Raw genomic sequence first — 14,845 nt, forward strand, 5'->3', positions numbered from 1 at the left:
ATTTTTAGGTTCAGCTATTGTTTAACCGGCAACAGATCTGGTGTAAACTTATCTCCCGTGCAAACTGTGCAAACTCTAATCTAGACCGCAGGATGTTGATCCAAGGGGGCGCATGAGAGAAGTAGAAGGAGGGATTTGTAAAAGTGTGATTAAGAGCGGACGGTTAAGTGCAAAATTACCCAATCTCTTCGCGCCTCTTGGATCAACATCATGCGGTCTAGATTAGAGTTTGCACAGTTTGCACGGGAGATAAGTTTGTACTAGATCCGTTGCTTATTTAACCATAGATTAATTAGAGTCAAAAGGTTTATTTTTATAATTAATTATTTCTTTTATTTATGTTTAATGCTCCATACATGCGTCTAAAGATTCAGTGTAACTGAGAATTTTGAAAACTTTTAGGAACTAAACAAAACCTGAGTTGCAAAGGGAGAAAACCTGTTGCGTTGAACTTGAAGTCAACGATCCCACGGGCCACGATTCAAAAAAAAAAAGTGCAGGCATGTTTCAATCAAACACATAAATTTAACATGGATTCTGCACAATTCAAATACTAGGATTCAATTTTGTGCAGTATTTTTTATGTAAAAAAGAGTATCAGTGTTCGAATCAAGAATGCTAGCTGCATCCAGCAGAATCCATCAGATATACCGGAATGCAAATAAAATGTTTACTTGTACCAAATGATCGTCGGTTCAGAAACAGTATTAACTCGAGTCTAAGGAAGGAGACGAAAGCCGATCTAAATACAGTATCACTACTACTACCAGCTACCACCACCACAGTCCACAGATGCCCTAAAAACCTGATAGACATACAAGTGTAGCATGCTAAGGGCTGACAGGAGGGCAATTGTAAGTTGCACACATCACGCCAGATTCTTGTCAGAACATAAACAGAGAAGCGTTGGCACATGAACTTGATATCAGAATTTCAACCATTTCTTCTCTTTCTCCTTTCTAGTAACGGCATTCGTCGCTGAAGCATGGGTAGCTTCAGCATCCGCGAGTGCCTTTCGAGTCTCTTCCAGTTTCCTTGAGGCTGCTTCAAAGACTGCCTTGTCTTTGCGGTTACGGTTCTTCATCTCTTCCAGTTTCTCAACTCGAATCCTCAGCTCCTTTACTTCCTCATCGTATGCAACCAAGGATCTTCTGTCCTCCTTCTTAGCATGTCCATGGGTCTCAACTGATGACCCTTTTCTAACTTTGGTGGTCGAAACTTCAGGGACATCTTGGCTCACTAGATGGCTGTTGATAAAATTGAAGACAGATCTCTCAGCTTCTTCAGCTTTAGCAGCCCTGGCCTGTTCTGCAAACTTCTTCTCACGCTTCCTTTTCCCACCCCTACTGCGCTTTTTCCCACTGCCAATGCCTCCGTCAGCCTCGCTTGCAGCAAGTGCATGATCAAGTGATTGCTTTGGGGGTAGTACCTTAACTGGAATCGGATCAAGCATGCCTTGGCCAGACACACCAAGCCCCATCCCCTCTCGGTAACCCATTTTTGCCATCATTTTGGAGGCAACTCCCCTTGTGTGGTGCTCCCATTTTGCAAAGATCATGGTATCTGTCTGAATGCCACTGAAATTTGTGAATTCTAGAAGGCCAAGACCCTGATGAACACTTCCATCCTCTTGATCGGCATCGTCACTGAACTCAGATTCTTCCTCACCTGAGCTTCCTCCATCTTCATCGCTCATGTCAGCATATTCTGAGACAGAAAGAGAATCACTTGGCAGCCTTGCAGAACTCCCATCATCTTGAAAAATAACTTGGCCAAGCTTCAGATTATCATCCCATGACTCAAGCTCTGCTCTCCTCCAAAGGCCAGAGTTATATCCAGAAGATGCCAGTATGCTGGAGCCTACCAAGGACTGCTCCCACCTAGTTGGAGTGAATCGCTTCAAGGCTTTAGTAGGGATTACAACACCTGAGATAAGTTCTGAATTAGTCAGGTATGCCTCTATGCCTGAAGGGTCAAAAGTAATATGCGTATCTAACGATGCACATAGGAAGAAAAAGAAGCAAATAAATATGTGGCTAACGGTAAGTAACTATAAAATAATGGAACATGAATCCATCAAAATCCTACTTATAGTTTACACCACAACATGTTATCAGTATTGCTTTATGTAACATGCAAAGGAACAAGAGCTAACATAGCACATTTTAGTGGCCTTAGATCTTCCAACAGCCAAATAACCATTAACATACCATGGGACATGCGGCAGTTACTACCAAATCGACATCGCTGCTGTAGGAAGAACTTGCACATCTGCACTACGGGCAGATTTGTATTAGTTAGTTTGTTCATAATAATGGCCCATACACTCCAACCATTATATTCATGTTAACAAGCACAAAATTATGGCAGATTGAAAGGTAGCTGCAGTTGCAGGGTACCCACCTGTGACTCTCTCTTGAGTTCTTTTCCTGCTCTTATTCATTAAGTTTTGGTAGGAATAGGATGGAACCAGGGCACAGGGCAGCTTATGACTAGACTTTACCAACCTGTGACTTTCTCTTAGAGTTCTTCTCATGCTTCTATTCATTAAGTTTAGGCCAGTAATATGATGGAACCAGGGCAGAGGGTGCCTTACGACTAGACTTTGACAAAGCTCAGTTTAGTCTAACTTCTAACTAGTCTGTAGCAGCAATACTGATTTCACAACAAAATACCATCCTTGTGTATCCATCAAGGTAATAATGGCTTGTTTTGATAATGCATTTACACAAGAGATACACAGCTCTCCTGAAGAAAAAAAAATGCATCACAGCAGGAGGAGCCTTTGTTGAATTGAACATTGAAATAATTTCTAGAGCATAAGATAGCCTTGGTGCAAATTTGTGACAATGTAAATCTTAGCTGTTCCCCATGCAATAGTCCAGCCCCATTCAAGAAAAGTAAAAAACTCAGGTCCCCATGAAATAGTTTCTAGAGCATAAGTAAATATACACAAAATCATGAGCATAATGTTTTCCACAGGCTGCAGTACAACAAGCATATAGCTACCAGAGCAAACCATATCCCTTTGTAGATGCCAATGCAAGCGATACAGCAGGGATTTAAGAGGCCAAGCTTGGTTATTAACAGGAAGATGATGGCTAGCATAACTAAAGACAATCTTGATTTAATAATGATGCTCAGATTAGATAACTCACCGACATGTTTTCAGATGTGGGAGTCAGAAATGAGATCCTTGCATCGCTTGAACCTTCAAAGCCTATAATGCATCCATTATACCAGCGGCCATTGTTGTGCCGGAATCTACACTTTGATCCAACTGAAAAATCGTGTGGCTCCAGTGGTTCTGGCTCAACATCATCTGGATCTAATGGCTCGATAGCAACTTCAGGCGATTGGGATATTGATGCCTCATCTGGAAAGATCTCATCTACTTGCTTCAGTAGCCTACAGCGCTTCAGATGGAGAAGACCCTCCTCTGCATCCTTAATTGCAGCAAGAAGCTCCTCATGAACCTTTAAACAACAAAAACGCAACAAACAATAATAAGAAAAAAAGACTATCGTTAAAATCTAATAATAAAGTAGTAAGGCCTTCTCTGGCACAGCTCCAGCTCCAAGCTTCACCCCAGATCTGGAGTTTGTATGCTAAAATCAAGAACGTTGATACTCTATTTTTTCAAATCTGGTGGTACTCATAGCACCAGCACCACAGATTTCTAGAGCTAGAAATGCCCAACTTTGGGCATAAAACTGAATGTGAAAAATGAGAAAAGAAATGCAGAGTTTTATCAAACATTATTATGCAGGAACATCCAACACTCAGGAACGGAAAGTGCATAAGGAATACATTTTTTCATACACAAATTGATGCCCATGCAGTAACTCTCATCAATGAATTGTATCCCAAAGAAATGAGTTAGTATGTGAGATATCACTCGCTCTTGAAATTTACAGAACTAAGCACTGGTATTGTTCATAACATTTGTTATGATGTCAACGAATGTCTGCAAGGGTTTAAAAAAAACATACAGTGAAAAGATTATCATAATTTCTCAACTTTGCTATGCAGACCAACCCAGCCTTGATATGATTTCAACAGACAAATAAAAAGCACACAGATTGATGTCTTATTTAAACCAGGATAACAGGAGCAAACCCAGATAAAAAGCACACAGATTTGCTATATAAATCCAAAACATACTGCCAATTACATTTCCATCACCTATAAGATGGACACACAAGCTAAGTAGCTAACCATCCAAGGACCACTACAGGTGTAGTAACAATCTGGTAGGTCAGCCTCACCCTTCTGCTAATGCTATGAAATCACAAGACCCTAGAATCCCCGCACTCTAGGAGTCGATTCAGTTTCAAGGGAGTTAGCAATCAGGGGTAGGAGAGGCGGGTCGATGAGGTGGTGATACCGCAACGCACCTCGAGGAGGTCGGCGTTGGAGGGGTCGGCGGCGAGTGCCTCGTCGACGGCGGCAAGGGAGGACCGCTGCTCCTGCAGCTGCTGCTCCAGCTGCCGCTCAATCGCCGCCGCCTCGTCCTCGTCTTCGCCCGCCATAGAGCAGCAACTGGATCGGGTCGGCGAGGGATGGACCGAGCGTTGAGAGGCTTCCTCCCCCTCCCAGGCTCTCACCGCGCCGCGGCACCGTCTCTTCCTCCTCGACCGTGACCGTGAGAAGTGAGAGCGTTGGGTGTTCAACCTTGTCCTTGGAAGGCCACAGCTGCGCTTCGGATATGCGGTGGTGCTGTGATGATGGGCCGAGCCCACGGGAAAGCCGGGAGGGCCTCCGCAGTTTTATACTTTTTTTATTCGCGATTCGTTTTTGTGTTGTGCCGTCGCCTTCTTCCACGCGAACGTGATTACACGAATTGTTTTGAGCAGTCTATCTACCCGATTGCCCAACAACGCTTCGCTTTCTCGCTCCACTCCACTCCCACACGATCGGCCGCCAGCGCCGCCGTGTTGATGGCCGCCGCACCAGAGGAGCACCTCGACGTCCTCAACGCCGCCGGGGAGAAGACCGGCGTCTCCAAGCCCAGGCACGCCCCCGTCCTGAGCTGAACTCGCCCGTCTCGGTTGGATTCCTTCGATCTGATCGTGTGATTCCGCCGCTCGCTTGCTTCGCTTTCCTCAGGTCGGAGGTGCACAGGGACGGCGACTACCACCGGGCGGTGCACGTGTGGATCTACAGCGAGAGCACCGGGGAGCTGCTGCTGCAGCGCCGCGCTGACTGCAAGGACTCGTGGCCTGGGCAGTGGGACATCTCTAGCGCCGGTCACATCTCCGCCGGCGACTCCTCGCTCTTCTCGGCACAGTGAGCTCTCTGGTCTCACGATAGTACTGTGCGCCTGAACAGCTATCATCGGAACACCACGCTGGAGTGCGTAGAGTAGCCTGTGCACACTAAGCAGCTAGCGATGCCTAAAACATTTTAGCAGCAAGTGGAAACTGTCCTCAAAGCTACTTTTATGCCTTCAGGAGGGTTGAGTCCTCCAAGTAACTATTGCAGATAGCATGACAATTGCAATTTTGGTCTTGTTCGTCCTCACAGAGAGTTTGACATAGTGCTTATACTTTATTGCTGGTTTCTTTTTGTGAAAATTATTTATGCTGATTATTCCATAAGGCTTGCTTCTGTTGAGCACTTACTGTATAGGACGGCTCTGTCTAGTTAATCTTTTTGTTTAGATGATGACTTATCATTGGTACTACCATCTAACATGAATCATCAGGAGGGAGCTTGAGGAAGAACTAGGCATCAACCTTCCAGTCGATGCTTTTGAGCTCCTATTTGTATTTCTTCAGGAATGGTTAGTATGATTATATTGCAGAGTCCATTATATTTTGCAACAGATGACACCATTGTTGTCAGGATTTGTCATATCACATTCACATAACAACTCGGTCAACCTTTAGCCACATGTTTTGTCAAAACATTGGTGGCCTCTTGGCCTAGTACAGTTTATATAAACATTATTGTTCTGTAAGTTACCTGTTTAGACTTGAGAGCTATTTGCCTATTTCATTGCTTTTTTGTTTGAATCTCCAACCACTACAATCTACATCTTGGATATGATAATTGATAAAGCTGCATTCAGAAAAAATAATTGATAAATATGGTATCATCTTAACCTTTGACTCTTTGTTGCAGCGTTATCAACAATGGGACATACACAAACAATGAGTACAATGATGTTTACCTTGTGACTACCTTAACTCCAATTCCACTTGAGGCCTTCACTCTCCAAGTAAGAATACCGTAATACTTTACACAGTGGCTGTTGGATTTATAACTATATGCTCATCTTAGTCAAGATCACTGGCTGTGCATGAGAAGATAGTAATTACTTATGTTCCATCACCATTTACTCGTGAGGAAAAATTTTCTAGCAAGGAAACGGCAATACATGGACAAAAAAGGAGCTTTACATATTGTCCAGTGTTCTACCATTTATTATGCTCTGTTTCTGTTCGAATGATTTTTTGACAATGATGTAAGTATTGTAAACTTTTAACCTGTAGGAAAGTGAAGTGTCTGCAGTTAGGTATATGCGTTGTGATGAGTACAAGAGCTGCCTTGCAAAAGAAAGTGGAGAATTTGTTCCTTATGATGTGAACGGGCAATACGGTCAGCTATTTAGCATTATTGAAGAAAGGTAACAGCATATTCCTTGTCTAATTGCACTTTTGTCAACATGTGGGCCAAAACAGTCGGATATTTGAGATGGAACTTTATTCAAGTGGCACAAAACTATTATCAACTATATCGTGATTGATGAATCATCAATCCCTTGTTGAGGACGAATCAAGTCCAAGATCCCTCCTTGTGTAGGTTTCCAGAAGCCTGAGTGATGGATACTATTGGGATTTCTGGTATACCAACAATGGACCGTTGAAATTTTGTGGCCTATATTTTTTTCATCAGGTGGAGCATTAAGTTGAAAAAAGTGATTTCTTGAACTCATAGGACAACTTTATCTTTAAATTCAAGAGCACTTTTGAGGATTTGTTGCCTGTAATGTGCCAAGCACTCCAAAATTTCTTAGTTTAGCCCTGCTACAAAGAAAAAGTATGATGGGGTTGATCTTTTAGGTCACTCTCACACTCATGCATTGTAGTATCCTTTAAGCAGCAGATACTCCCTTCTAACTGTCAGTACATGTCTAGACTGGAAGGAATTGTCATTCCTCTTTTATCAATTGCCAATTTAAGCTAGCTCAATGGATCCTCATCCTTTGGCCATAGCTTAAAAGTACAGTTTTACCAAAATTATCCTGCTTCAACCTTTCATGCCATCTTTGTAGGTACAAAGAAAATACAGAGTCCCGCTGTTTAACTTTACAAAAGCAAATGAACCGTTATGCTCCCATCCATTTGGAACCAGATGTAAGTTTTTATTCAATCACCCTTTAGATTGACATGCAGTTAGCAAGTATTTAACTATTTATGTTTCTGAATGATTTTTTGTCGTTAAAACCAAAGAAGGTATGCATATGGCACAAGGAAATCATTTAAAAGTGCTTTAGATAATGACATAACGAATTAACAATTGCAGTTATATTGCCCGAGGTCAGTGAACAATAAATTCGTTATAGTGTAGGCTGTAGGACTGTAGGGGCCTCTCATGCTGTTTCATTAGATAAAAAAAAACACACATAAAGCCACTGAAATATAGTGTACAGAAAATTTCTTGCTTTACACAAAGATGACAGCTATAGATTATTATGCAAGAAGTTCATAATATTCAGTTTGAGACTTCGATAGCAGGAAGGGCATGGAGATTTGACATCTCACTTTTTTCCTTAATATATTGCACCTTTCCTTTTTTGTAGTATGCTTGATTTGACTTCTTTATATGTTGTTTTTTGCAGTTGACTAGTCTCTCTGAAGGAGACAGGGAAGCCTTGGGATATATTCTTGAAGCAGCAATAGTTATTGATGACATATTCTATGAACAAGTTACTTCTTCATCTAATGCTTTTAAGATTTTGTCTCTTCTATTGCTTTTTGGTTGGATGCACCCCATGTCAATTAGTCGGAAAATTGGATAGCCATTTTTTGTATTGTATATAGTTTTTTTCTACAACCTCTTACTACTTTAATTCTCAATTAGGTATGGAATAGTAACAAAATGCTTCGAGACTGGCTGAAAGCACATTCTGAATCCTCATCATTCGATAAATTGAAGTGGGCGTATCATTCCATTAATAAGAGTCCCTGGTAATACCTTTCTCTTGATTAATGAAGATTTTCTTGATTGATTGGAATATCTTAACACAGTATTCGATGAGAATTTCTTGCAATCGTATGCCATCTTGCTTAAGACTCATGACTTTCTTTCATTGTGTTATGGTTTAGTGTTGCCCAGTTCATTAGAATTGAGATCTGGGAAAGCCCAGAGGGCAGCTTGGCCCTTGGCCGCTTGGATTGAAAAATAGTATTACAGGACTTGGTTCAAGAGGGAGGGGGTCTGCCACTTATATAGCAATGTGGTCAGCCACCAACTCCAGAATATGCTAAATCAAAAAGTAAAGATGCCTGCTCCTAACTTGGATGCCAAGGCAATGCAACTACTAATGCATAAAGTAAGATACATAGCAATTAGGCTTAACTAACATTTAGTACTTTCATATTGATATATATCGGTTAGAGTGTAATTTAAACAAGATACATTTTGTTTTCTAATTGGCACGTCTACTGTTTCATCTGATAAAACGAAGCATGGTTATCTGGAGGAATGCATGATTTCTGCATTTTCTTTTCAACTATACTCCTCTGTGCATAAAAAATATTTTCATTCCATGCTGTTATCATCTTAGCCATTATAAATCAGTGGTGTTACTTTGATAAAATGTACTCACTCCATTTCTTTTTACATGGAGTATTAGAATTTGAAAGGGTCAAAGCTCATAGACTTTGTCCAACAATTAATCAAATTATCTGCATGCATCATATTTGACAGATCTTTGAATTTGACTTTTAAAAAAAAAAAACATATTACATAAGTTGTAGAGCTTTAGGGTGCTTGAGTGCATAGACTATTGTATTTTGTATAAGGTCAACATGATCCATTGCAACTTTGAAACTATTGGGTTGTTCAGTATGCACAACAGTGTTATTAAAAGGTCATACACTTGCATTAATACTATCTTGTCATGTCATCTGAGATCAGATTTAATGCAATGTTTTTTCCTAGTTATCTTGTTTATTTGATACCAATTGTGTCATTAGATTTACATGTAACTTTTGTATATTCTTTAGCATCTTATAGATGAATGTTTTGAAATTTTCTATAACAGGTCCTGCCTTGACGAGAATAAGGCTTTTCTATCGACTGCAGATTCTGCTGTGAAATTACTCACAGATGCCACGAAGCCAGTTTCAGGATGGAAGGGGATTGAGTATCGAGCAGCATTTCCTCTAGAGAAGCCACCTGGTGCTAACTTCTATCCTCCTGATATGGACAAAGCGGTACATTAAGATGTGGCCCCCCTCCTCACACTCACAGAGAGAACTTACTGTTCATACCACAGATCACAGATTTCTGTGTGCTGTCTGCTTATAAGAGCTATATACATTTTGTGTGTACTACTATACTTGATTCAGTGCTAGATGAAGTGAATTCATTTTGCATACTTTTTCTATGGCTGTAGGAGTTTGAACTTTGGAAGAGTAGTCTGACTGATAAAGAACAAAAAGATGCCACTGGGTTTTTCACCGTCATAAAACGGCATGACTCTCTGTCCTCTTCATCATTAACACAATTGGATGGATCAGACCAGACCAAGACTAAAGATGATCTTTTTATTGTTCCATACTCCAAGGAGTATAGACCAGCCCTTGAGAAAGCAGCTGAGCTTCTTGAGAAAGCATCAGCATGCTCTGATTCTCCAAGGTAAGCAATTATGGTGTTTTGTTTCTGAATTTCTAGTTCTTTTTTTGCGAAGGTTCATTTATTTTATCTCGCTGCAGCCTCAAGAATTTGCTGAGAACCAAGGCGAATGCTTTCCTTTCAAATGATTACTATGAATCCGATATAGCTTGGATGGAGTTGGTTAGTATTTTATTTCTTGTTAGTCCATTTCTCTGTTCATATGATTTCTCAGCTCTGTTCATATGATATAAGAACACACCACTGGTCTTGATTCTTCTGCTCTATGGAAAATTTTGTTAGTTAAACTCGACCTGTGGTGGGTAAGACAACCCCTGGGCATTCATTAAGAAGAATACCTTCTCACGCATGTCGAGAAAACCCCCAAAGCCATGCCCCACCCATACATGGCGGCACCGTAGCCATTGTGAGAACGACCACATTGCTTTAATATACTAAAAACCAATGATTTTGTTGTTAGGTCACTGGTTGAGTTTTTTTTGGGCATCTTTTTCTCTTGTTTTTTTTAACCTTGCCTTAACGGACTTGTTCGAGTCTTTTTAGACTCTTCTTTTCTTTTTAATATAATGATGTGCGGGTCCCCTGCGTGTTCCATCTCTTATTTCCACAAGTTTCATCTCAGATTATAGAAAGATTACTGAAGCTAACAATTTCCTAAAATTTTTTATTTAAAATTAAAAAACAGGCTAATGTGGCATACTCCCTCCAATTGCAAATAAGTGATTTTTCTGTTTGCACACAATAGATCCATTCATGGGCCACCCAACCTGGCCTGTCAGTGCGACGAGTCAGGCTAAAAAGACTCGAACATTTGAGAAATAGCTCGACTCAGGCTCGGGACAAGATTTTCACCTGACCTGACCTGACCTGACGTTTGAACAGGTCTAGCACAGTCAGAGTATATAGATATTGATCACTAGTATATCCTTGCGTTTAAAGATTGAATATTTGTAAATGCTATAAGTAGATTATCTTGAAAAGCATTTCATAATGTTATAGTTTACCTATATTATATAAACATACTACGCTAGAGTGAAAAGATTGCCCATGTCAACGTCCACATTACTTAGCAGTAGCATTTGGTTTATCTTAACTTCTTTCAATATATCACCTTTATGTTTGGTATTCTTGTCTTGTATGCAGGACTCCAACTTAGATCTCACAATTGGCCCATATGAAACATATGAAGATGGCCTTTTTAGTTATAAGGTATTTTTCATGGTATCTTTGCCCCCACATGTTTGTGCTATCTCAATTTGTTTAACAAGTCTGAGCCTTAAGTCACTTTTGCCACACAGTTTTAAATTTTATCCTCTTTGGAGCACTCTTTAAGTTCATTTCACTGATGCACTGAACTCAGCTTTCAGCCATTGCTTATTTCCAACCTTGTTCCCTGCTAAGTTTTTCATTTGAGCAACATAAGATTTGTCTCTCACTCTCTCTTGATATACCCCAATTCTGAAGACCAACCAAACACCCCTTAACTTCCTGCTAGGAAAATATCAGCTTTAGAACTTTATCTACAATTCTATATGATGGTCAGGTTGTACATTTTTAAGAATCTGAATTAGGTTTGTTCTGTATAATACACATGGAATTCATTACAAGTTTGAATTTGTTTTCACTTGTATTTATGATTCCAACAGGCAACTTTTGAAGCATTTGTCGGAATACGTGATGACACAGCAACTTCTCAAGTTAAACTCTTTGGTGATCAACTCCAGGTAATCTCATTAAATTTCTTTAAGAAAATATTAAGCTTTGTTTTACATCAAATTTGATCTGAGTTCAGGATTTGGAGAAAAATCTTCCAATGGACAATATTTTCAAATCAGACAGTATATCTGCTGCTCCGATTCGTGTGATCAATCTTCTCTACAATTCTGGGGTATGGTACAATTCTGACACTGACAGCTAAAAATCGGTTATTTGTAGACAAAGAAAATCAACCTTTTATTTTCATCCTGTTTGGATTTTGATACGTTGACAATACATTTCTTCTATGAATTGTGAGATTCAAGAAAAGTGATGAAACACCAGAATTTCATGAAAGAGATTCATATTGGTTTCTTGGCCATTTTTATTTGTTGCTTCCGTGAATGGACTTGCATTTTCATAACTTGCACGTTCACCTGAATACTTTCTTAATGGCATGGTTGTCATCTAGGTGGCATTGGGACTATTCTTTGGATCCATCCCCTTTATTGTTGATTAACTGTTACTGTCATGTTGAAATTGCTTGAATCATGCCCAGAATTTATCATTGACTGCTCAAAATGTACAGGAAGCCTGTAATTTTTCTGTTTACCATTTACCCTCCATTTTCTTATTATCAATAAATATGAGCTTCCGGTGATAGTTGGTAGGTTGAGGAGATTCAAGAACTTGGGGGTGTGGTGCAGATATTATTTTTTTCTCTGTAAATGGTGTCATGTCCTTGTCAATAGCTTCATGCTACTAACAGAACTGCTGCTGCAGGATGTGAAAGGTCCACAAACCATTGCTTTCAATTTGCCCAATGATGAACGGATTGTGAATGAACGAGGAACTTGCATGGTTATGCTTAAAAACATTTCAGAAGCCAAGTATGCCTTTTTGTTGTTCTTATTTATTAGGTTTAATTGCCAACTAGGTAGCTTGCATTCGTAACAGCAAGAAAAATAAGGGGTTTATGCTCATTTTGTCAATTCTGGCTCTGTTATTTTCAGGTTCAAGCATATCTTAAAGCCTATAGCTGATGCCTGCATCAGAGAGGAACAGAAGGAATATGTTGATTTCGAGCCATATTATACGCATATAGTCTGTCATGAATGCTGCCATGGAATTGGACCCCATTCTATCACCCTTCCAAGTGGTAAAAAGTCAACAGTTAGAAGGGTACATACTCAAACAGTGACTAAAAAATCACCCGCCAGCTGTAGTTTTCCATTTCCCTTCAAAACCATTCCATTTTCCCATCTATGTTTAGTTGTGTGCACATAACTTCAAGATTTTATCTTGTAACATATATATTTAAAAATTAGTAAGTTATAGAGATGGAAGTCTTGGTAAAAACAAAATATCTACAAATGACCAAAAAAGTTGCAGGGTATATTCTTTGAAGTGACACATTGATTCTTAGATGGATTCAACCAGAAAAGTCACTGTAATGCGATTCAATATCTTTAAACCTAAAGTTTCTACATATGTGAAGCTTTTACTTCTGTGGCAAACGCTATTACATTTTTGCTTGGTATCTTCTATACTGGTGCCACTGAGTTGAGCTGCTCATCCTGTTCTTTTCATGAATGCATAGGAACTTCAAGAATTCTATTCAGCGTTGGAGGAGGCAAAAGCTGATATAGTTGGTCTCTGGGCACTGAATTTCCTTATTAAGAAGGTAGTAATTTCATTAATTCTTGAGTTATAATGTCCCTCGTGTTACCCTGATCATGCAATCTAGTGATTTTTCTATAATAAACATAGGCACCTATGACCTGTCAGTTGTTTGCTTGTATTTGCTAATGCAATCATTTGCTTCTCTTCTGTTAGGGATTGCTTCCTAAGAGCCTGTCACAATCTATGTATGTCTCTTTCCTGGCTAGCTGCTTCCGGTCAATCCGCTTTGGACTGGAAGAAGCTCATGGGTAAGGCTGTATCTTCCCTACTAGCAAATGTAACTTGAATAGATAAAAACAAAACTAACATTTTTACTGTCCTGGAAACCTGATGATAAATGACTTAATTTATTTCTGAATTTAGAAAAGGACAAGCTCTGCAGTTTAACTGGTTGTATGAAAAAGGGGCTCTTGTCTTGCACTCTGACGGAAAATTCTCAGTTGACTTTACAAAGGTGATTTTCTATACATTCAACTATCTTTTTTATTCTCTTACCACTGCTCACTAGAGTTTGTATTGTGGAAGGTTGAGGAAGCTGTAGAAAGCCTGAGCAGGGAGATACTGACAATACAGGCAAAGGGTGATAAGCCTTCTGCCCAGTCTCTTCTCCAGTCCCGTGCGACCTTGACACAACCATTGAGAGTGGCATTGGAGAAGATAGAACACATGCAGGTGGGTGCCCCTGAAACTTCTCTTATGTTTATGTTTATTTGTGCCCTGAGTTCCATGGTGCACCGAGTTGCAGCTGTGCAGCTATTTTGCTATATTCATTTTCATTCAGGTTAGCAGCATTTACACCCTTATCTATGTTCGTTTCCAGGTACCTGTTGACATTGCCCCGATATTCGGCACGGCAAACAAGCTACTTGCAAACGTTTAGTTGGATTCAGCAATTCAGCAAACGTTGTGCTTACCCCCCAGGCCCCCAAGAATAAAGGCAGCGCTAGGAATTGCTCAAGAATAAGGCAGCGCTCCATGTCAAGCAAAGCTGATAAAAACAAGGCGATGAGTGACTTTTCATCGGAAGGAAAATTGTTTAGCGCTACTCTTAAAGTGGTGTTTGATTAGTGAGAATGGGAATGCCCCTCCATTGTTTGCTCGGAACTGAATCTAGCTTTGCCTGAGCAATTGTAAAGTATATTTCTTTTGCTGTGAATCACTGGAACTCATGACGTGTTTTTTTTAAAGTGCTCCTAGGCCAGTCTCAATATTTTATAGAAGTTTCATGCACATTAAATATGCTAATGTGGCACTATATTGATGAAGAGAAAGATGATGAGAGTTTCACAGGAGTAAGATAGTTTTACGAGGATGAAACTCTTCTACATTGTTTTCAAAATACAAGTGTTTTCGAAACTGAACCATGAAACTTTCATTGAGGATGGCCTTAACAATTACTCCCTTTGTACCTTTTTAATTGACGTTGTTGGTGTGCGTGCCATAAGTTTGACTCGATTTGTAGAAAATACGTGCAACATTTGTATCTCCAAATAAATTTGTTAAAAACTAAATTCAAAGATCTTTCTAATGATACTAATTATGTATTATAAATATTAATACTTTTTAATATATAATTGTCAGCAGTTGTTTTTCGGGAAGC

At 39.8% G+C, this 14,845-nt stretch overlaps 2 protein-coding genes across 2 annotated transcripts; one reads left to right on the forward strand and one right to left on the reverse strand.

Annotated features, from left to right (window-relative positions):
* On the reverse strand, positions 617-4,737 carry LOC8081973 (zinc finger CCCH domain-containing protein 18). Its single transcript, XM_002454644.2, has 4 exons — positions 4,398-4,737; positions 3,159-3,476; positions 2,211-2,271; positions 617-1,926 (listed from the first exon to the last, which is right to left on the reverse strand). Exons 1-4 carry the CDS (start codon positions 4,530-4,532, stop codon positions 926-928), a joined length of 1,515 nt encoding a protein of 504 aa, XP_002454689.1. The 5' UTR covers positions 4,533-4,737; the 3' UTR covers positions 617-925.
* Positions 4,802-14,541, forward strand: LOC8081974 (nudix hydrolase 3). The gene is made up of 21 exons (XM_002452922.2): positions 4,802-5,014; positions 5,110-5,289; positions 5,708-5,785; positions 6,127-6,223; positions 6,498-6,631; positions 7,280-7,361; positions 7,847-7,933; positions 8,089-8,195; positions 9,275-9,446; positions 9,629-9,870; positions 9,948-10,029; positions 11,011-11,076; positions 11,514-11,591; positions 11,660-11,755; positions 12,346-12,452; positions 12,576-12,744; positions 13,163-13,246; positions 13,399-13,493; positions 13,609-13,699; positions 13,771-13,917; positions 14,066-14,541. Exons 1-21 carry the CDS (start codon positions 4,941-4,943, stop codon positions 14,123-14,125), a joined length of 2,328 nt encoding a protein of 775 aa, XP_002452967.1. The 5' UTR covers positions 4,802-4,940; the 3' UTR covers positions 14,126-14,541.

The sequence above is a fragment of the Sorghum bicolor genome, chromosome 4, assembly GCF_000003195.3.
Source record: "Sorghum bicolor cultivar BTx623 chromosome 4, Sorghum_bicolor_NCBIv3, whole genome shotgun sequence".
Taxonomy (NCBI): Eukaryota; Viridiplantae; Streptophyta; class Magnoliopsida; order Poales; family Poaceae; genus Sorghum; species Sorghum bicolor.

Coding starts and splice junctions, on each gene's coding strand:
- LOC8081973 (XM_002454644.2), bottom strand. CDS start 4,532: ATGGCGGGCGAAGACGAGGACGAGGCGGCGGCGATTGAGCGGCAGCTG. Junction 2,272..3,158: donor CCACATCTGAAAACATGTCG/GTGAGTTATCTA, acceptor CCCGTAGTGCAG/ATGTGCAAGTTCTTCCTACA. Junction 1,927..2,210: donor TAACTGCCGCATGTCCCATG/GTATGTTAATGG, acceptor AACTTATCTCAG/GTGTTGTAATCCCTACTAAA.
- LOC8081974 (XM_002452922.2), top strand. CDS start 4,941: ATGGCCGCCGCACCAGAGGAGCACCTCGACGTCCTCAACGCCGCCGGG. Junction 8,196..9,274: donor TCCATTAATAAGAGTCCCTG/GTAATACCTTTC, acceptor TTTCTATAACAG/GTCCTGCCTTGACGAGAATA. Junction 9,871..9,947: donor GCATGCTCTGATTCTCCAAG/GTAAGCAATTAT, acceptor ATCTCGCTGCAG/CCTCAAGAATTTGCTGAGAA.